The sequence below is a fragment of the Musa acuminata genome, chromosome BXJ2-2 (genome assembly GCF_036884655.1).
Source record: "Musa acuminata AAA Group cultivar baxijiao chromosome BXJ2-2, Cavendish_Baxijiao_AAA, whole genome shotgun sequence".
NCBI lineage: Eukaryota > Viridiplantae > Streptophyta > Magnoliopsida > Zingiberales > Musaceae > Musa > Musa acuminata.
This window is the reverse complement of record NC_088339.1, coordinates 18,618,094-18,640,646: the sequence shown is the minus strand read 5'-3', so window position 1 is coordinate 18,640,646 and position 22,553 is coordinate 18,618,094. Positions and strand designations below refer to the sequence as shown.

At 42.9% G+C, this 22,553-nt stretch overlaps 1 protein-coding gene across 3 annotated transcripts in view; it reads left to right on the top strand.

Annotated features, from left to right (window-relative positions):
• The window catches only part of LOC135605200 (signal peptide peptidase-like 2), a 60,625-nt gene that overhangs the window by 28,530 nt on the left and 9,542 nt on the right, over window positions 1-22,553 (top strand). For all 3 annotated transcript variants that reach the window (XM_065094998.1, XM_065094999.1, XM_065094997.1), the window contains one exon: window positions 18,860-19,002. In XM_065094998.1, the coding sequence (XP_064951070.1) occupies window positions 18,860-19,002 (143 nt within the window). The remainder of the gene's footprint in view (window positions 1-18,859; window positions 19,003-22,553) is intronic.

The window sequence follows — 22,553 nt, the reverse complement described above, 5'->3', positions numbered from 1 at the left end:
CTTCTCTATCATTTTTGTGACCTACTCCTCTGAGTAGGGAAGGTACAACACCGTGTATTGCCTATTTCTTTTCTTGGTTGAGCTGTTAGGACTCTAGCTAGGAGAGTCCTAATTGAGAGGGACATTCATGTAAAACCTACCTAAGCCGACCCCTATTAAAGAGGTGAAGAGGCCGGCTAGGGTTAGGAGGTTGTTTCTTAGAGAAGATTTAGGAGTTGTAAAGGAATATGAGTCTTGAGTAGAAGTCCTATTAGGAGTTGGTTAGAAGTAGGAGTCTTGAATAGGAGTCCTATTAGGAGTTAGGGTTTAGAAACCCTATAAATAACCATGTATTCCTCCTCATTTGATAAGCAATAGATGAATCTTTTCTGCAGCCTTTGAGCAGCAACTTGGAGGGAGGAACTCCTATAGAGTTCCAAGGAGGCCGATCCCCTAAAGAGATCAACCCCAAGTTTAGAATCTGTAAGGGTTCTATCACCTAGTATTAGAGCAGCATTCTTGGCGTCTCGCTGCCCTTCCACAGCCATCCATCAACCCTCCACAACCACCCAAAGCAATTCCCACAATTGCTTAAAAGATCGTCGCCAAATTTCGCTGTTATCTCCACCATCACGGATCATCCTTTGATCTCCCCGTGAATTGCAACAGGTTCTGGTTTTCTACCTTACTGCTGCTGCAATTTAGTTATCCTTATTTGAAAATCTCAAAAAAATTATTCCTATATTGATGCATAAACTTTTCGTCATTAAGTTTTCATCTCTACGACGAAAGATACATTGCAGAATTCCAACCGTATAACACCGTCTATTTGATCTTGCTACTATGTTTTTTCTATCCAAATCTCTACGAAATTTTTATGACATCTTTGACATTTCCTAACAGCAGATTTCCTTTGGTTTTGTCAAAAAATTCTCAATATAAACCATTGATATTTTATATATAATCTGCAATACTTGAAAATCTGCACTGTAAAATTTCAGCCGCATAGCACTGTTTGTTTGATCTTGATACTACGTTGTTTCTATCCAAATCTCTATGAAATTTTTATGATAGCTTTGACACTTCCTAATAGTGGATTTCCCTTTGGTTTCATAAAAAAATTCTCAATATAAACCACTGATCTTTTATGTCCAATCTGCTATACTTAAAAATCTGTGCTGTAGAAAGTTTCAGCCGCGTATTGTTGCCTTAACCCATCTATTTGCAATCTTTTTTGAATGAAATTTCTTATACACTTCATAGATCATCTTGGCTTCCATCTAAGATTGATCTATTAAAGAATTCATCTCTAATAACGATTTTGTGTTGCTGCAAATTTTCGTCGTAAACCACTGAAATTTTTCGACAAGAATTCTACAATCGCAACTTGCATCAATTTCCTTGCTATTATACTGTCGAAATTTTCTTGATTAAATTAGACATCCTTGCTGTCATATAAACTGTGATTTTGCTATCAATTCTCTCCTCAATTCTCTCAAGTTTTTGGTGGAAATTACGTCGAGAAACTGTAGTTTCTTCGACGACAATTCTACTCTTACAAGACAGCACATACTTGCTGCAACTTCCACTGATTTCGATCAAACCTTTGCTACCATCTACCACAGATCCAAAACTTTCATCCACAGCCCTAAAACTCTACTAAACCACACCCTCAAACTGCACCCAAAACAACCACAAAACAAGCCTAAACCGCAGCCTACATCCACCAATCCACCAACCCTTTCGACCATCACTTCTCTCAACCTATACATGCCTTTAACCCAACAACAAAAGAGAGATCTTAACATCATAGATTTGGGGGCATATACTATGGCATCTAAGGAGGCAATCAATGCTAAATTCGAAGCCTTGGAGGCGCGAATGGAGGATAAGATTCGGACGCTCTTTACCGAACTCAGATTGGGCCGACCACTAAGCCCGAAGAAATCATATCAAGGAGAGAGCTTTGCCCAATCGCACCAAGCCCGAAGAGATGACTTCCAAAGGAGGGGAGGCTCTATGACCGACCCCAACTATCCATGCATGAAATTGAACTTCCCTAGATGGGAAGAAGGAGACCCGATTGGTTGGATTTCGCGTGCGGAGCGATATTTTCGGTACCACAAAACCGTGGACGCATCTATGGTGAAAATTGCAGCTATACATCTTGAAGGGGATGCTATACAGTGGTTTGACTGGTTTGAACATACTTATAGAGTCCTTTCATGGCGACAATTCAAAGGACTGCTGATCCGCTTTAGACCAACCGATTATGAGAATATTGACGGACAACTAGCAAAGATCCGACAAACCTCCACCATTCAGGAGTACCAAACCGGGTTTGAAAGGTTATCTAATCAAACTCATGATTGGTCTCAAAAACAGCTATTGATGACCTTTATTGAGGGCTTGAAGCCAGAGATCCAAGGAGAAGTTAAAGCGCGACAACCGTATATGCTTATGGCAGCCATCTCTTTCGCACGACATCAAGAGGAGCAATTGAACCATGAAGCTCGGAGGACTAGGGTCGCTCCTCAACCAGTAATATTGAAGCCCTCAGCCCCCCCTATTGTCGACCAAGTCCCTACACCAAAGAGGTTAACAAGAGAAGAGCTTCGGGAGCGATATGCGAAGGGGTTATGTTGGCATTGCGACGAGCCGTGAGCATCGTTGTAGTAAAGGGAGACTTCTTATGATTGAACCAGTAGAAGAAGAGGTCATTGAACATCCAGAAGAGATCCTTGAACATGAAGAAGAAGATGCAGAAGAAGAGTCACAACCGACCAAAGTTACGGTACATGCACTAGTCGACTACTCAAATCCGCAAACGATGAAAGTTGGAGGCCTTCTTAAACAACAACCGATCACTGTTCTCATCGACACGGGCAGTACTAATAACTTCCTAAACAGTAAGGTTGCTGTCCGGATGGCCTTACCTATCAACAAATGCAGCAGGTTTGACGTTAAGGTCGCCGACGGATGGATTTTGAGTAAGGAGAAACAGGTGATACTGAATGGGAAACGTGGGGGCGACGTAACGACGATTTGCACACAACAAATAGAGAAGGTTTTGCATTAAGCATGCAGCAGCTTTTTGGCACAACTTGAGCAGCAAACTAAGGGAGAGCCAATAGAATTTGAAGATCCAAACCTATTCCTTTGCTTGCTGAATTTTCAGATATATTTGATGAACCGCACAACCTACCTCTTACCCGTCGGCATGATCATTATATAATGATTCTTTCAGGAAAACCTCCAGCAAATACTCGGCCATATCAATATCGACATCTCCAGAAGGATGAAATAGAAAGGATTGTAAAAGAGATGCTTGAAACAAGAGTTATTCGGCCAAGTTGCAACCTCTACTCTTCACCGGTGCTACTTGTACGCAAGAAGGACGGAACATGGCGAATATGCGTTGATTACCGAGCTCTCAATGGCATAACCATCAAGGACAAATACCTTATTCCAATAGTAGATGAATTGCTAGATGAAAGGGAGCACAAATCTTTACAAAGCTAGACCTTTGATCCGGGTATCATCAAATACGAGTGTGCGAAGAAGACATACCGAAAGCCACCTTTTGAACACACAACCACTACGAATTTTTGCTTTCTTCAACATAAGGTGGAATATCTTGGGCATATCATATCAGAGGAAGGTGTTGTAGTGGATCCCTTCAAAATTGGAGCAATGCAAAACTGGCCGACCCCGAGAAACATAAAATTGCTACATGGCTTTCTGGGTTTAATAGGCTACTATCGCAAGTTCGTGAAAAACTATGGAAAGATCAATGCACCACTTACTTCCTTACTGGAAAAAGATGTCTTCCAATGGTTGGACAGAGCCTCCGTTGCCTTCGACAAACTTAAGGCAGCCATGACGACGACGCCGGTGCTAACACTACCAGATTTCAACCGACCCTTCATTATTGAGGCCGACGCATCTGGAGTAGGAATTGGAGCCATTCTCATGCAAGATGGTCGACCACTCGCATACACTAGCAAGACATTATCTCCCTCCCATCAAAATAAGTCAACATATGATAAGGAGATGCTCGCCATTGTGCGCGCAGCAACGAGGTGGAGACCCTACTTGATTGGTCGACGATTTCAAATTAAAACCGACCATAAAAGCCTCAAGTACTTTTTGGAGCGAAAGATATCATCCCTTGAGCAGCAAAAATGGGTAACAAAACTTCTTGGATTTGATTACGAAATAACTTACAAAAAGGGGAAAGAGAATATTCTTGCAGATGTGCTTTCACAATTACCCAAGCAAGCTGAAGTTTCGACCGTTTCACTTCCGACCAGCGACTTCCTTGAGGATATTAAGGTGGAATGACAGGAAGATTCAGAAACTAGTAAGATTATAAAAAAATTGGAGGAAGCACCAAGCTCCGTGGCTCATTACAATTGGGACTCAAAAGAATTACACTATAAGGGTACTAAATTGAAAAGGAGTACGACATATCACCCACAAATCGACGACCAGATAGAAGTTGTAAATAGGTGCTTGGAGACAGCCCAAAGCCACCCACCAAATATGACTCTCCAAGGAGAACTCCAGACCCAGCCAAGTGCCATTATTGATCGACGGATCGTGACTCGACGACGACGACCCACTACTAAAGTGTTAATACAGTGGGTGAACCTACCAACAGAAGATGCCACTTGGGAGAACTATGACGACTTGAAGATCAAATTCCCAAAATTCATGAATCGTCAGCCTCGAGGACAAGGCTGATTTGAAGAGGGCGGGTCTGTTAGGACTCTAGCTAGGAGAGTCCTAATTGAGAGGGACATTCATGTAAAACCTACCTAAGCCGACCCCTATTAAAGAGGTGAAGAGGCCGGCTAGGGTTAGGAGGTTGTTTCTTAGAGAAGAATTAGAAGTTGTAAAGGAATAGGAGTCTTGAATAGAAGTCCTATTAGGAGTTGGTTAGAAGTAGGAGTCTTGAGTAAGAGTCCTATTAGGAGTTAGGGTTTAGAAACCCTATAAATAACCATGTATTCCTCCTTTTTTGATAAGCAATAGATGAATCTTTTCTGCAGCCTTTGAGCAGCAACTTGGAGGGAGGAACCCCTATAGAGTTCCAAGGAGGCCGATCCCCTAAAGAGATCAACCCCAAGTTTAGAATCTGCAAGGGTTCTATCATGAGCACTCCTGCATCGACCCGAAGTCCTTCACTTTCGACTAGTTTGATGAGAAGTTGACATCGTTCTTACGAAGTTCCCTAGCCTTTGCCCTTCAGCTTTGTCTCAGTACTTGGAGTTTGTCTCTACATTCTCTACCTCGTTGGCCCTTTTTATGGCCAAGCGCTCTTCCTCCATGAAAGCAAGGGATCAATGACTTCACAGAAGTCCTGCCTCTACGGTACCATGTCGCTGCTATACTCATGACCCTACTATCTGTCTTCTTGCATCTATGTCTCTTTCTTCACGATCGGTAGTTCCGCCTCTATAGTACTTCTCTGAGTTCACTTTCATTCTAATCGATGTTTGGTTTTGGGTAGCTGAGTCTCTCTGGACTCGTTATCATTTCCTCGCTACTTTTAACCATTTGTTTTAATACCTCTGTGTTTTCCAAGCAATTCCTCTTGGTTAATGGAAAGACAAACAACAACTCCCATAAATGCCCTCCGCAATCATGTTGTAGGGCTCGTGCCGATTCTGTTCTCCTTTGCTTCTTTGGTAGCAACGTTCGCTTACTTGGCCTGGTCCTCTGACTTACTAGGTTTCCTTAATCGAATATGAGCTTTAGAGCAGTCCAACTCTCTAACCGCTCCGATCATACCTCTGTATGATTAGGTTTCTCTCATGGGACTTACTAGTACTTGCACTCGGAATTCCCTCTCAGTGGTACACAGCCCCCCCGTATGCTGATGACTAAGGTTTTCATCCGATATAAAATTAGATGCACATACAGAAGACCCGCCTCTACGGTACCATTACATTCACTCATTGAATCCATAGCACTTCTTGCTATCATGTTGTTGACTGAAGTGGAGCTCCTAGTAACTTACGATCATACCTTCGTATGATCACATCCCTCATAGGACTTCTCCCGTGTGTGTTGCTTTCCTCGAACTATTCCATAACGATTCGCTACACCATGTCGTCTCCTGGTGACATTTCTATAGCAGTCTAATCTTTGTGGGATGAACTCGAATTATGATCTCTCCATGTGTGGCCCCTGCCAGCACATCATAAAGCATCTGCAATCTCCGATTGCATTCCCTCCTTTGGCAATCGACCTTTATCCACCCGCTCTCGGGTCACACACCCAGACGAAGCACATTTCTAGGATAGTCCGTTGCCCAGTAGCTCCAAAGTCCACTGACTTTGCTAAAGTTGGTGCGCCATTGTTTGGATCCTGGGCCTCTGCTCCTAGCACAATCTCTATTGTACATCGCTTCCTTTGCGGCAACTTGAATGGTAGCACCGTGGCATATTCTTATGAAGTACCCGGCTCTGCGTCTTTTTGTCCCGTGCCAAGGCCTTCTAATTCCAACTTTGCCTCCGCAATGTCATGGACTTAACTGGAATTGCCTAAGTCGTGATGCACCCTTGTGGCCTAGACGCGAACTTAGCTTGAGTTTCCTAAGTCGCGATGCACCCTTGCGCCAACTTCTCGAACTTAGCTGAGATTGCCTAAGTCTCGAGGAGTCCTTGAGACATATGCGTCCGCAAAGGTTCAGCCTAGTTGCAACCTCGTACAGGTCCCGAAGGACCTGTAAAACAGAAAGTTGATTAGATTGAAAACGAGCGACGGACAAGTCCTGATGTCTCGCAAAGAGGGAAGCTTTACAAGCAATTTAGCAAGCACCTTGCATGCACAGGAGAAAAGAGAGGAAGGAGGAAAACAAGGACTTTAGAAGGTAGAACGAACAGTTGCAAGTCCACAAACAACTGCTCACCGGGTGCCGGGCGCGAATGCAAGTTCCCGTAAAAAAAACGTGCGAACTTGTGAAGATTGTTTAACGCCCGATACTATATCGAAGCCCCATCCAGCCCTGTGCCACTCGAGGGGTTCCAGGGTGCTGAGATGGCTAACATTTCACGCGTTGCAGCGGGCTGTAGAAAACAACCTGCGATAGACAAAAACAGAGCCATTTTAGGGCTTTTTGGCCCGGCGCGGTGAGCTGTTGCACTGTGCACTGCAACCTATTCGAACATGTATTTTTACAAGCAAAAACACGTAAAACCAAGGCAAAACAGACTGCCATTTCTCTGTTCAAGCATGCAAAAGCGATGAACGGTTCATTGAACGAAGTTGTTGCGAGTGCGCGACAACCGTTTGTGACATTCTCCCCCACTTAAACTGCTCTCGTCGACGCTTGTTGGTAGTTGTTGATGATTGCTTCTTCATGTCGTAGGGCGTCTTTGGGCTCCCAACTGGCTTTAGTTCGGGGAAGCTTTCGCCACTTCACTAAGTACTCGGTCTGCTCAGCTCCATTGGGTAGCTTTATCTTGCGATCCGCTAGAATGGTTTCAACTCGCTTCTCGTAGGAGGCTCTGGTGGGGGGTAGCCGAGTTGGAACGCTTCGGGAAGCATCTTGCGGATCTGAGTGGTAGGCTTTCAAGTTGCTGGCGTGAAAAACATTGTGAATTTTGAGCCACACCGGCAGCTGCAACCTGTAGGCGACGTTGCCCACCCTACTGATAATTGGGAAGGGCCCTTCATACTTGCACACCAATCCTTTGTGTACTTTGTTCCTAAAGAATTGGAGTGATGCTGGTTGGAGCTTCACCAACACCAATCGCCGACTTTGAACTCTTGCGGTCGCCTTCCCAAGTCGGCCCACTTCTTTATCTTTTTGGTCGCCTTCTCCAAGTAAGCCCGCGCAATATCTGCATTTTGGTGCCATTCTTTTGCAAAGTGATATGTTGACGGACTACTCCCAGTATATCCGATAGCCAAGGTGTGAGGAGTCGACGATTGTTGTCTTGTAATGATCACGAAGGGGCTCTTGTTGGACGCAGAGCTCCGCTGCAAGTTGTAGGAGAATTGGGCTACGTCCAACAGCTTCACCCAATCTCGTTGGTTGGTACTCACGTAGTGCCGAAGATATTGCTCCAAGAGCGAGTTTATCCTTTCGGTTTGGTCGTCTGTCTGGGGGTGGAGGCTTGTGGAGAAGTATAACTTAGACCCCAACAATTTGAATAGCTCGGTCCAGAATCATCCCAGGAATTGAGCATCTCGATCACTGATAATATTGTGTGGGACTCCCCAATACTTCACCATAATCTTCATCATCAGCTTGGTTGCCTCCTCTGCTGAACAGTGTAGGGGTGCAGCAATGAAAGTTGCATACTTTGAAAATCGATCGACCACCACGAGTATCGATCCGAGTCCCCCTACTGTCGGCAAGCTTGATATGAAGTCAAAGGAAATGCTCTCCCACGACCTTTCTGGTTCGGGCAATGACTCCAAAAGTCCCACTGGCTTCCGCTGCTCCACCTTGTCTTGTTGGCAAGTGAGACACGTTCGAATATATTCCTCCACATCAGTCCCCATCTTCAGCCAATAGAAGGCCCTCTCCACGAGAGCCAAGGTTCTATGAATGCCCGGATGTCCAGCCTAAAGAGAATCATGACACTCTCTTAAGAGTTCATGCCTCAAATTGTCCACTCGAGGGACATAAACCCTACTCTCTTTTGTGTAAACGAGTCCCTCCTAGACCCAAAATCGTCATGCCTTGCCTTCTTTAATGAGTTGCATCAGGGTTACTGCTTGGGGATCACTATACAGTCTATCCCTGATCCTGGAAAGGAAGTTAGAGTGCAACTGACTTGCTTGGCCTCTGCCCTCCAACTGTACGGCATTCACTCGCTCCACTTTTCGGCTCAATGCATCGGCCATGACATTTGCTTTTCCGGGCTTGTACTCCATTGCCATATCAAACTCAACAGGAAGTCCTGCCATCATTCTTGCTTTGGGGAGAGTTTCTTCTGAGTTTGGAAATAGCTCAAAGCAATGTTGTCTGTCCTCAGCACAAATTGTGATCCAAGAAGGTAGTGCCACTAAACTCATAGACAATGGACCACCGCTGTCATCTCCTTCTCGTGCACTGGATACCGTTGCTCGGTCTCGTTGAGCTTGCGGCTCTCGTAGGCCACCGGATGACCCTCCTGCATGAGTACTCCCACAATAGCGAAGTCTGAAGCATCTGTATGGACTTCGAAGGGTTCCCCATAGTCCGACAATTTGAGCATCGATTTTTCCAACATAGCAGCCTTCAGATCTTGGAATGCAGCTTCACATTTATCAGACCACCTCCAAGGCTGCTCCTTCAGTACAGTAATTTCAATAGGCGCTCAGGCGCTTGCCTAGGCGCTTGGGCGAGGCGAGGCGAGGCCCGAGCACATCGCTTCATGTCCAGGTGCCTCGTTTCAAAGAGGCATCGCTTGGGCACTCGCCCGAGCCTAGATGCCGGGCGCTTCAAGCGAGCGCCTGGGTTAAACCAGGCGATCGAACCAGATTTTTAGGTCTGGGTTAAATATAATTAGTTATATTTATTAATTATATTATATATTTTTATATTTTAGTGCCTCGCTTCGCTCGGCCGAGCGCCTAGCGCCTTGGCCGTTTTTGAACCTTGGCACCTTTTGGCGCCTAGCGCTTTTTAAATCACTGCTTTAGCAACTCTGTCAATGGAGTTGCACACTTCGAATACCCCGCTATGAAGCGTCGATAGTAGTTGACGAAACCAATGAAGGATCTTAGTTCTGGCACCTTCTTTGGAGTTCATTATTCCGCAATAGCTTGCACCTTCGATTTGTCTATCTGAATGGAGCCATCATCGATTCGATGCCCCAAGAATAAGATCTTTGTTTGAGCAAAGTAGCATTTCTCCCTTTTCACGAACAAAGTGTTCTCCCTGAGAACCTTGAAAATTGTCCGAAGGTGCTCGACATGCTCCTTGAGCGTTTAGTTGTAGACGACGATATCGTCCAAGTAGACGACCATGAACTTATCCAACTACTTTTTGAATATTTGGTTCATAAGAGTATAGAACGTGGCTGGAGCATTGTTTAAGCCGAAAGGCATCACCAAGAACTCAAACGCTCTATACTTGGTCACGCAGGTAGTATTTACTTCGTCGCCGTCAGCAATGCGCACCTGCCAGTACCCCGATCGGAGGTTAAGTTTAGAGAAATACTTGGCTTTGCCCAATTGGTCGAACAAGTCCGCGATGAGCGGGATGAGATACTTGTTCTTCACCATCACTTTGTTGAGGGCTCAATAATCGATGCATAGTCGGAGGCTCCCATCTTGTTTCTTTTGGAAGAGAACTGGAGCTCCGACGGGTGCTTTAGAACTACGGATGAGACTACCACTTAGCAGTTCACCTAATTGCTTTCTGAGTTCTGCCAACTCTGGAGGGGGCATGTGATAGGGTGGTTTCACTGGAGGCTTCACTCCTGGCTCCAGCTCGATGTGATGATCCACACCTCTGCGTGGCGGTAGAGTCTTTGGCAACTCAGGTGGCAAAACATCTGTGAACTCCTTCAGGACGTTCGCCACCATAGCAGGTTCATGAATAACCTTCTCATCGAGTGGCTCTAGCTTCATAGTAGCCACGAATGTTAATTCGCCTTTTCATACCCCTTTCTTTAGTTGTAATGCCGATATCTGTTGGGGTTCCCTGGTTCCTCTCTGAGAGACGAGAACCACACAGGGGTCGTCACCTCCCATCATACATAGGGAGTTTAGGAACGGCATTGGCACCAACTTCGTCGCGTGCATGAATTCCATTCCAAGAATCACTTGGAAGTCGTCTAGTGGCATCGTCATCATGTTTGTGCTCCCGCTCCATGTTCCGATCTTGATGGGAACTCCCTTTTCCAATCCGGAGATTCGCTTTGCCTCCAAGTTCACCGCCTTCATTCGACTTGGGTTCTTCTCTAAGATCAGCCCAAGTCGCTTTGCTTCTCGATTGGTAATAAAGTTGTGGGTAGCTCCTGTGTCCACCATTGCACGGGTTGTTTGGCCATTGAGCTTAATGTCCACGTACATCAACTCATTACTCCCTGCTTTCAATGGCTTTGCCTTCATGTTCTCCCCCACTTGACTCAGTAATTCATTTAACAAACGCATTGCTCCCATTCGGGGACCCTGCGACTCCTTATCGTCGCTGCTAGATTCAGAACTGCTTGAACTAAGGGCGACGACTTTACCCTTGTCTGATTTGGGGGGATGGATGCAAGTTGTTAAAGCATTGAGTGCCTGTTTCTGTGGGCACTCCCTCACCATGTGCGGCCCTCCACACAAGAAGCATCCGCCAGGTTTCGGGGCCTTGCCTTTTGAGTTTGACCCTTTGTGGGAACTCTTCTTCCTCTGTTTGCCTTTGGGCTCCTTCGCTCGAGAATATTTTGGAGGACGATTTCCTGAAGATGCTTTCCTTTTTCTCGGGTCCTCAGAGGAAACAAAGTCGGTGAGCCTTTCTATGGCAGCAATTGCCCCAATCACATCGGTGACATTCCTTCGATGTAGTTCTTGTTGAGCCGATGACTTTAAACCATCGAGGAAGCTGAATAGCTTATCCTTCTCGAATATGTCCTGTATGTCCAACATTTGCGCAGAAAATTGCTTCACGTAGTCTCGGATGGAAGTACTTTGGCGGAGTTGTCTCAACTTCCTCCTTACGATGAACTCTGTGTTCTCAGGTAGAAACTGAGTTCTCAACTCTCGCTTTAAGTCCTACATGTGTCCACCCGACACTGACCTTGTTGGATCTCCTCCCAACGGGGTCGTCACCAAAGTTTTGCATCCCCATTCAAATACATGGTTGCTATCGAAACTTTGGTTTCTTCAGAATCAGGTCTCGTAGCTCGAAAGTATTGTTCCATGTTGAACAGGAAATTCTCGAGCTCTTTAGCATCTCGGGCACCTCTATAACAATGCGGCTCGGGTGCCCTCAAGTTTTCTGGCGGTGCAATACGAGTGTTGCTTCCTCCCGCATTCAGTGCCCTTGTGAGCATGGTCACCCTGGAAGTGAGTTCTGCCACGACTTCCTTCAGATGTTGCACGGAGTCTTTGGTGTCGTCCGACAGTCGATCGACTAGGGCCTCGACCTTGTTGATTCAGGATTCAGCTTCTTCTTGCGAGCTCTCTACCCCAATAAGCATTCGCTGACCTTGGTAGAGTTCCTCCAAGCTCGCTTCAAGAACATCCAAGCGGGTTTCCGCCGTTGTGAGTCTCTCCTTATGGCTCTTCTTCCAGTTGGCGCTCCAGATTGCACCTCCTCCGCTCACGGAGAGTAGCCAATTTCTCGCTCATCATGTTCGCTGCCACGATCCTCCAAAGCGGCTCCAACGACATGAGAGCGAGTTTGCACTTGTAGCCCACTTGCGGCTGCTTGGGGCAAAGGTTCGGCTTGCCCTGCCTTGCTTGATTCGCCACGATGCTTTGCCATGGCGAAATTGCGAAGTTCCTTCGCTGCTTGCTCGAATTGCTTGCCCGCTCTGATACCACAATGTCACGGACTTAGCTCGAATTGCCTAAGTCGTCATGCACCCTTGCGGCCAAGACGCGAACTTAGCTTGAGTTGCCTAAGTCGCGATGCACACTTGCGCCAACTTCTCAAACTTAGCTGGGATTGCCTAAGTCCCGAGGAGTCCTTGGGACATATGCGTTCCCAAAGGTTCAGCCTAGTTACAACCTCGTACAGGTCCCGAAGGACCTGTAAAACAGGAAGATGATTAGATTGAAAACGAACGACGGACAAGTCCCGATGTCTTGCAAAGAGGGAAGCTTTACAAGCAATTCAGCAAGCATCTTGCGTGCACAGGAGAAAAGAGAGGAAGGAGGAAAACAAGGACTTTAGAAGGTAGAACGAACAGTTGCAAGTCCACAAACAATTGCTCATAGGGTGTTGGGTGTCGGGTGCGAAGGTAAGTTCCCGTCAAGAAAACGTGCGAACTTGTGAAGATTGTTCAATGCTCGACAATATACCGAAGCCCCATCCAGCCCTATGCCACTCGGGGGGTTCCAAGGTGCTGAGATGGCTGACATTTCGTGCACTGCAGCGAGCTGCAGAAAACAGCCTGCGACATGCGAAAACGGAGCCATTTTGAGGCTTTTTGGCCCGGCGCGGTGAGCGATCGCACTATGCACTGCAACCTATTCGAACATGTATTTTTACAAGCAAAAACGCACAAAATCAAGGCAAAACAGACTGCCATGTCTTTGTTCAAGCATGCAAAAACGACGAACGGTTAGTTGAACGAAGTTGTTGCGAGTGCGCGACGACCGTTCGTGATAGCAAGTTGAGTCGCCTTAGTTCCTCCAGCAAATGCTTCGTCGAGATAAGGTGTGTGGGCCTTGAAACTCCCTTCGACTTTAGCACTATGTAGGTTGAATCCGCTCCATTAGAATGAGGGACCCATGGAATGACATGATCTCGCCCTTGCCTTTGTAAGAGTTCATGTCCTTGACTTCTGTCCAAAGAAAGCTTCGTGCCTTTGCTCTATGTTTCGTCTTTTATATCGACTTCTTTCATGTGACTTAGGCACTTCATTAAGTTCCACCCAAGTTGCTCTGCTTTTCAGTTTGCATTGAGTTGATAGTGGCTCTTGCGCCCACCATTCCACGAATCAACCCTCCATTGAGTTCGATCTCGACATTGACTTTAAGTGTGCCTTCGGTTGGTGTTGTCGTAGGTCGCTCCTCCACTTGATCTCGCAATGCTTCCACTAATGCATTATCTCATGCGACGACACCTCGTCGCTCACTCAGTCTGTTGAGCTTTGTTGAGTTGTTGTCTTGAGGTACCCCTCCTTAACATGTGTGGTCCGTTGCATATGATTCTCTCTTTGGAGAACCGAGACTTATCCCTCATGGATATCTATCCCATTAAAGTAACTTCTCTCTTTGCATCCTTCCCTCTGGAAGTTTCAGATACCACCATCCCTTTGGACTACTTCGCCTTAAACAAATTGTGCACTGTTTCGCTCTCGCAAGTGCACTTGCTAGATTGTAACTTTTTGTCGATACAACCCCCGTTGTGCCCCTCAGGGCCTAGCGACATGCTGAACTCACTGCACACTTCAGCCTCCTATGGACGTATCATTCCTATGCCGAAGCGAAAGTTTCAATGCTCGATGGCGTTGAGTTTCGATCGCCATGGGATGGCCACGGATAGTCCATCATCCGCATTCAAGCCCTTGCATGAGTACCAAATTCTTCAAGTTAGCAATTCCCCTCACCTCTGTGAGCTTTGTACAACTCTTTCGATCGCTGAGCAACCCATCCCACCTTGCACGGTCTCATCATTTTCCAAGTGTGCAGCTTGCCTTGAGCACCGTCAAGTTTGGTTGCCAACGTCGAGTTGTAGCTCGAACTCAGCCATCCCAACCTTTGTGCACTATACGTTCTTCCTAGCTCGCTTGTCCTCATGGTGCCTCTTGCTCGAAGGGTTGTCTATACCTCTAAATGTCAATCTCGGATGGCCGCTCCTTTGAGCGACTCCTTTTCCTATATCTCAATGCCTATTTCCCCCAAATGGTTGCACGTGCTGGCTACCCTCAATGCAGCCTTGCTAGGTCCTCCATGTTTGCATGCTAAGTGTTTTTTACTTTAATAGTCATATGAAGTTTCTTGGAGTTCTTAGTGTCCTATGTCCGATCAATGATACAGAGAAAAATTAGACCTCATGAGAATAGGAGGTGCCTTCCTGCTCTATGGTGTGTATCATGTATTATACGTAACTCATCTATGTTAACCTGCAGTAGGACTACGTTATGATGAAATTATGACAGCAATGAGCTCAATCACTGTGTCCATATTTAGAGGATAATGTGTGCTTTTCCATGATCTTCCCATCCAATGAACCTGCAAAGCAGGAACTAGCCCAATCATTCAATATAGATATAGCCTTGAGTCCAGTCTTCAAACTTGAAAACAGGACTGATTGTTGTCTAGAGAAAAAAACAGTGAAAATAGGACTGTTGCATTAAGACAGGAAAATTTGGGATAGAACAGAAAAACATAGAACATGAAAATGTGGATTATTGAAGTGTAAAAAATATTAGTGCAAACAAAAGACAAAGAAACAAAGAGATGATTGTTGTTTGGGTCATTGATGTTTGTGGCAAATGTCACCTATGGAAAAATGTAGATTTGAATCAGAAAACAAGAAGAGGAAAGGGAACAAGAAATATTTTGAAAAGAAACTGGATCTAGATCTTGTACAAAAATCACATTTCTTGAGATACAAATCACATGGAAAGTAATAGTCTTCATGATTGAACATTCTAGGGAGTTCTTGGATTCATTGGCCAATTTTATCTTGGAACAGTATACTGTGAATGATAATATGGTGAAGAAAGTGCAAAACTTTATAGGAAAGGAATTGTTGGTGCTGGTTGTAATGGATTGTCATCAGGTTTTATTTTTTCAAAAAAATTGTGAGGGTAGAAATATATCTGAGTGACTACTGCAGATTCTTGTTGAGATCATTGGTTGCATCACAATGATGTGGAAATTTAAATGATGCTGCAACAATTTGTGTGACTGTATGGATAGGTATATGTTGATGGTCAAAGATTTAAGTTATGCTGCAAACCCCTATCGCAATGTAGCTTTGTTGTAGGCCAGCTAACCTCTAAACATTGTTTTCAAAACACGCTTGGGTGCTTGTTTAGGCGCTTAGGCAAGGTAACGCGAGACCCGAGCGCCTCGCAACACCTCGGGCAAGGCGAGACCTGAGCGCCTCGTAACACCTCAGGGTGAGGCATTTCAATGAAGCATTGCACGGGCATGCACTTGAGACCCGATGCCGGGTGCCTCGAGCGAGTGCTTGAGCCAAATCGGGTTGACTTTGAGCTTGGATTCAACTAGGCGAGTAAGTTGGTTCAATCAAACCAACTAATGTCATTTACCCTAACACCCCTCCACCCGTGCTTGACCAAGTGAAAGAAACTAGAAGCGAAACCCTATCACTTGTCTGCCGCCTTTATATGCTATGTCCTCCACTGCAACTCCATTCACTTTGTCTGCCGCTGTCGGCAACCTCATCCATCGCCTTCGTCCACATCATTTATCGCTGTAGCACCATCCGTTGCTGCTGTCAACCTCGTCCATTGCCTTTGTATGGTTCGTCCGTTGCTAGAGCTTCATCCGTTGCCCTCTGTAGCTTCGTTCGCTATCGGTTTTCACCTTCCTCTACAACCATTGATTACTTCTCCATCTTCTCAACCCTCTCTTTCTCATTTTATAGGGAATTTCGTCGATTAACTTACTGCACCATATTAAAGTGGTGCACTATTACTCTGTCTGGAATTAGAACTTAGAAGTTGGTAGTTGATTAACTTACTGCCAGAGAGTTAGAATTCTTTGTTACACAGTTACCATATTGAGGTCGATTAACTTGATACATCATTTTTATTTATAACCACTTCACTCAGGCAGGCACGTAGTGACTCAGGCATTTTGGGACATTGATGCCTGCGCTTTTAAAAATACTACCCTTGGACCACTCCATTTCTAGACTAACTTGGCTTTATCGTCAGTATGGACCGACCAGACTAGTTTAGCAATGAGTCAAACCGGTTTAGCAGGGATTGAATACTGCAGCAGAAGGGCCTGACACCCTTTTTGAGTGGAATGAGTTATTGCTTCCTATTTGATTGCAGGAACAAGGTTAACCTAAAAACTCGACTGAGGGTATAAAGGGTTCTAATCAATAGGGTAGGAGAGTGGTGATATATCACTTGGTTGATACTAAATGAATACTGTGTACTGCATCAGGAAATCATTATCTTCAATAATATATTCATTGAAGGACAGAGCATACCGTATTGATGTAAAGGGTGCCAGTTGTAGTAGTGCTTCACTTGGTTTAACTTGAATAACCCTTCTACTATGGTTTCAGAATCAATGTCATTTAGAAGGAATCATCCAAGATAAGCCAAGTGTTAGCATCGGAGAGCTGCTTCAATGACTGCCTAACATACTATATATTGACATTTGATAAATGCCTCATCCCTCTATCTACAAGATATGCCATTATATTTTTTACATAGAGTCGTATGTAATCAACTAATTTTTGTGAATAAATGGGAGGGAGTGGAGGCTATTTAGTATTTATGCCATTTCAGACTATCCTTTAAATTAGTGGTACTAGTTATTAGACAAAAAGTTTTACCTAAATGTTAAGTAATATATACATTATTCAGAATTTTGACCAAAATACCCCCTACATTAGCTATTGATAATAATGGGATAGTCATTTTCTTCATAATAATTATTTTTTGTCAGAAATAGTCTTTTGGCATCCATCCCTAAGTAGCCATGATCAATCACTTTGTGCTTGTAGGATGCAATGAGGACGTGGTCATGGGTTGGGGAGTTGCATTTCAAAATTTAAGAGATAGGTGGTAGCAATAAGAAAAAAATAAAAAATGGAGATCCAAGCCTATGCCAAGCTTGCTTACGCATTAAGGATGTGGTCATGTGTCAGGAGATGCATGCCAAAAGTTTAGAGACAGTGGGTAGCAAGAAGAAAATAGAAAGAAATGGAGATCCAAGCCATGCGAAACTTGCTTGTGACTGGGCTAAACTTTGCCTGGCTAGCCCAACCAATTGCCAAGTTGATCCAGGCCTTTGCTGGGTGCTACTAAACCTCCTCCACCTTGCATGGGCTATCTTGTATTCCCACTGTGGCACTCATGCAATGTCAAGCGTTTCTCAAGTTACACCTCTTACTAGCATGGCATTGGATTGTGTCGCTTAAAATAGGAAACAACAGACTTTTGTGACCATTATGAAAAAAGGTTATTTTCTCTGCAAGATACCTAATTTACAATGACCATAATCTACCATCCCTAAACAAATGACCCTTTCAAGGTATTTAATCAAGGACTTGAAACTTAAAAGTGGTATGCAAGTAGCAACCTGAAGCATGCTTTGATTTCTGCAGGCATGACAACTTGTGAAGTTCTATATAGACAGACACATGTATCCCAACTCTGCTAAGCTTGATACAATGGATGGAAAATTGAAGGAACATGATGAGAAATTAGAACCAATGAGGCATTTCCCTGTTAGGCTGAAGATAGTTTTTGACTAGTATAAGGATCGTTAGTTTGCAGTGGGGAGATATGGTGCTTCTATGTCTATCTCCCTCTAGGCAGGTAACTATATTTTGCCTTTTACCTCTTTCTTCAACCCAACTGTCCCTTCCTCATCAAGTGGTACCTCACTTTTGTTTTCCTCCTCCAGTTATCCTCCTCTCTTCCTTGTCAAATTCTGACCATGTCCTTTACTTGCTGTTTGATTTGTGGTAGAGGCATCTTTTTATATGTGGCTTGGAATGATTATCAAGGAGATGTTTTTCTAATGTAATTCGAATATCGTTTTGTTTTTTCAATTTTCTTTTTATGGACAACATATTAACTAAATCAAAGATATTTCTTTGTTACAACTCAGGTTAATTTGAGCTCATGGTTAGATAAGTCTCTGTTATAGTGATTAACAACAGGTGCAGGATGTGATTACAGAGGAAAAAACAAGGTGTTGTTTATATTGAAAAACAATAAGGAATGGTATCAAGATAGCATATGGGTGAAATTGTCTATAGAATAAGTGAACCATCTTTGGTATCCGAATACCAAAATTCCGAGTAATGATGGAATATCAGAAGATTTCTGATATAAAGGAAATGTATGATATCTGTGATAATAAAGTCATGTGAAATGAGCTCTTTCTCTTTATGTAATTGCCTTTGGTACTATCATTTTGCCTGAAATGCTTGGCCCTATCTGCTATAACTAGACCAACTTCAACAGTCTTAAAAGATTCAGTTTCTGGTGTGTGTCCAATCCATGAGATAACGATAAAATTATGTAACAGAGAAATTTTCCTTGGTTTGTAGGTTGCTACTGGTCACAAAGCAGGTGGAGAGTCCATTCCCATGCTTCTGAAAATACCTAGATTTTTTGATCCTTGGGGAGGCTATCAAATGATTGGATTTGGAGACGTTATTTTACCTGGCTTGCTTATTGTTTTCAGTCACAGGTACTCTAATAAGTTGTTAATGTTACATCTTTTCAGTGCTTAACTTGCATGATTTTGACTGCTATTTTTAGTATTTATCTGGTGCATTTTATTAGTATCAAAATTCAGAATTAGGCATCAGATATCAATGTGGAAGAAGTCTAATCATGGTCTGATTTTCTGCTAGGCAACAGTTAATTATCAGCTTTGGAAGTTTAGAAACTTTAGAGAACTTGAAAATACAGATACTTTAACTGTCTGTTAATTAGCTGTGACCTGTGTAAGTTTGTTCATAATTTCCTCATGTGATCTGCCTTGCTTTTCTTAAATAGTAAAACAAAAAGTCATGCTTTGTGATTTATGGTGATGCTTATTTTCTATATTTTGGGCATAATGATATCGTTTCTCTCAAGAAATGCAACAAGGAAGAAAAAAATAAAAATATTTATTTTTTAAAAACAGATTTAATAAATTGAATTTACATCTCCTTTGAAATGGTCTCTCCTTAATTGTCAAGAAAGGAACCTCTGAATTTCTAGGCTTCTAAGAAAATGGAACACTAAATATTACGTGATATGGAATGGTGTTTTTCTGTAAAGATTAACGGTTATGTTGCTCTGAAGCTTGCATATCTGTAATGTCATCTGCAGAAATTAGAGTGTAACGGCAAACTGAATACATTACAATAAAAAGAACCAATTCAAATTATAGGGCAATATCCAAGGAAGATGGAAGTTGACTTTGCCAAGTAGGCTTGGTAATGCTCAAATGTCTAAGGTAGCATACCAAGGCCCATGAAAGCTGTTAAGAGTTTTCTAAAGATCAAGTCATGAAGTTAAACTTGTCAAGGATGAATTCTGAAAAATATCTTGAGTAGGCACACGATTTTGTAGTTATGCTCACTATTTAACAAAAGTTTGATCTTCGAAATTGCTCGAGTGTATTTCCACATGAACCAATTTGTTCCATATGCATCAATATTAATAGGGCTTTTTAGTGGTTCATAAGTTTAGACTTCTCTACATGATTAGGTAAAATTTGGCTATTTGAATGTAAATTTGATTGTTGGACTTGGATGTAGGGTTGCCAATTATGCCAGGACCATGGCATACCTAGCGGTATTTATTGGTTAGGTTTGAACTATGATGCAGACCAGGGATTTTTGCCCAGTTTGGTCTGGTTTTCTTGAACAAAGCACAGGGACTTAGATAAAAACACGTTCTCATCCTTGCATGCATTTTGCTTGGTGTGCCTCACGCTGCTGCTTGTCCTTCTCCCACTGACCACTGGCCTTGGTTGCTGGCTGCCCAATCTTGTGGTCCTCCTCCATCCCCTCCCTTCTATTGGTACCGTGTAGCACCTGCTGGCATACCATGTGTATGTATGCTGGTGCAAACCAAATTTGTACAGTTTGGCTGGAGACTGTATGGGTTCGATATTTGAATTTTTGATCCTTGGTTGATCAAAGAGGCTAAAACTATATGATATCTATTTTTAAACATATACTCAGTTTTTTTTGTCTTTGGAATGGTATGCACCGCATGTTATCTTGTAATTGGATAGCATAATGCGTTGCTAGCATAAGATAGAACATCTCTGATGATCTGCTGGGTGGATTTGAGGGATTGATTAGCATAAAAAGAATTAAATGAAAGATTAAAAAACTTAAATCTAGTGGGTCCCAGATCCACCCAGAAAGAAAAGGTATGGCATGACCTAGAAACACTTTCTCACAGTTGTACCATGTTCTGATATAAGGAAGGAGCGAGGCAGGCTCTGTCAATTAAAATTAGTGCACTATGGTGAAAAAACTGGGGGCATTGAATCGGGTTGAGAGATAGGGCAAAAAAAAATGATAAACATATGTAACAATATTAACAAAACCTAATGGAGACCTACAAACGGTGGAAACTAGATTTCCTGTGTATTAACCAAGGATTTAATTACCAAACTGTTCTAATCACTTTAACCGGTTTGCATATCCATCCCTACAGTGATATTATACTAATGAGTAATGATACAAAACTAATCTCGAGTTATCAACACAAAATATTTTTTTCTAACAGTAATCACGGTATATGTTAATTCTGATGCTTGACTGATATATGGTACAGACTTGTATGTAAATCCTTGGTGTCCTTTGCTTATCTTGAATGAGATGGGAAGCTGGTGGAATTGACCAAAACATACAGACATGGATGATGCATGCTCTATAAAGCTAAAAATGTCAAAGTCTTGCTTTTATGATTTTAGATCTACTAGATGACAATTTGACTAAATATAGAGCTTCTTATTGCACCACGATTAACTCTGTCTTAAGCTCATCTATGAAATTAATAACACGAAGACAGGCTTGATTCTACAAATCTGTTTGTTTCTTTGTTTCTTATAAAAATTATTCCTACTGTCATTTTCTGATTCTTCTAAAGACAAGGATGTCTTCTAAAGCTTTGCACAATTATAAGGCAAGGATTTTCTGATTCTTCTTGCATCATGCCCTTATGCTAGCTACCATCTGGCTGACTGGTGCAATGTATTGTTGGCATTACATGACATGCATTTGGATTGTATGAGTTTGTGAGGTCATTTGCTTTTGATTCTTTACACCTATCCTTCATTAATTTTCAACTGCATTTTGCTTCTGTAACTATATATGTTTGACAGCTGTTGATGGTTGAATTCTCATATTCTACAGTGAGTAGATCTATCTAATCTCAAAATTGGTTTTGTCCAATAGTTCAAACATTAGTTTAGTGGGGCTTTAAATGCATTCTACCTCTATTTTTGTTATGGTCTAGCTATTCTGATACCAACTGTTATAGCTCAGCTTGATAGAGCTCCTAAGCCAGGAACTTGGAGGACTAGAATTACATGACTCAATAATATTTAAGTCCAATTACATTATTTTAATAGAATTTAGGGAGAATTATTGGTGTGTTACCGATCTCATGAACTTTTAAGATAGACAAGTATTTTCTAGGAAAAGCAAATTCGTTGTCATAATACATATACTTCAATGCTCCTCTGTATCATCACATGCCTACGCATTGTAGCAATGAGTGTTGTGTGGATGGAACCTCAAAATGCATCTTAATTTCTCATGCAAGGAAGGCATCAATGTGTACCATACTGAGCCACAGGAAAGATGATGACATAGGATCAGGGCAAATTTTTTGGCCTATGCCAACTATCATAGAAATAACAATCCTTGCATTCTGGATGTCTTGGTATGGTGCTATATGACATATGGACCATGTAACACTAAAAGATCATTACCCTTTATTTTGGTTAAACATCATGATTACTTTGTGAACTTGAAGTTTAGTTGGTGAGTTTGTTCCAAACATGCGTTCCATGGTTGCAATCTTAGTACTTCTACTGGCAATGAGAATGTTGTAAATCTTGTCTGCTATGAAAAGTCCAAGTCTGTAGTGATATGTTCACAGTTCACACAGTGAAATCAGTATGGTTTAAGTAGGGACGATAATCTAGTGTGTTGTAATCATCAAATGCTGTTAACGATAATAGAAAAAAAAGATGTAATATCTTCTATGCTTTATGTATCAAAATGT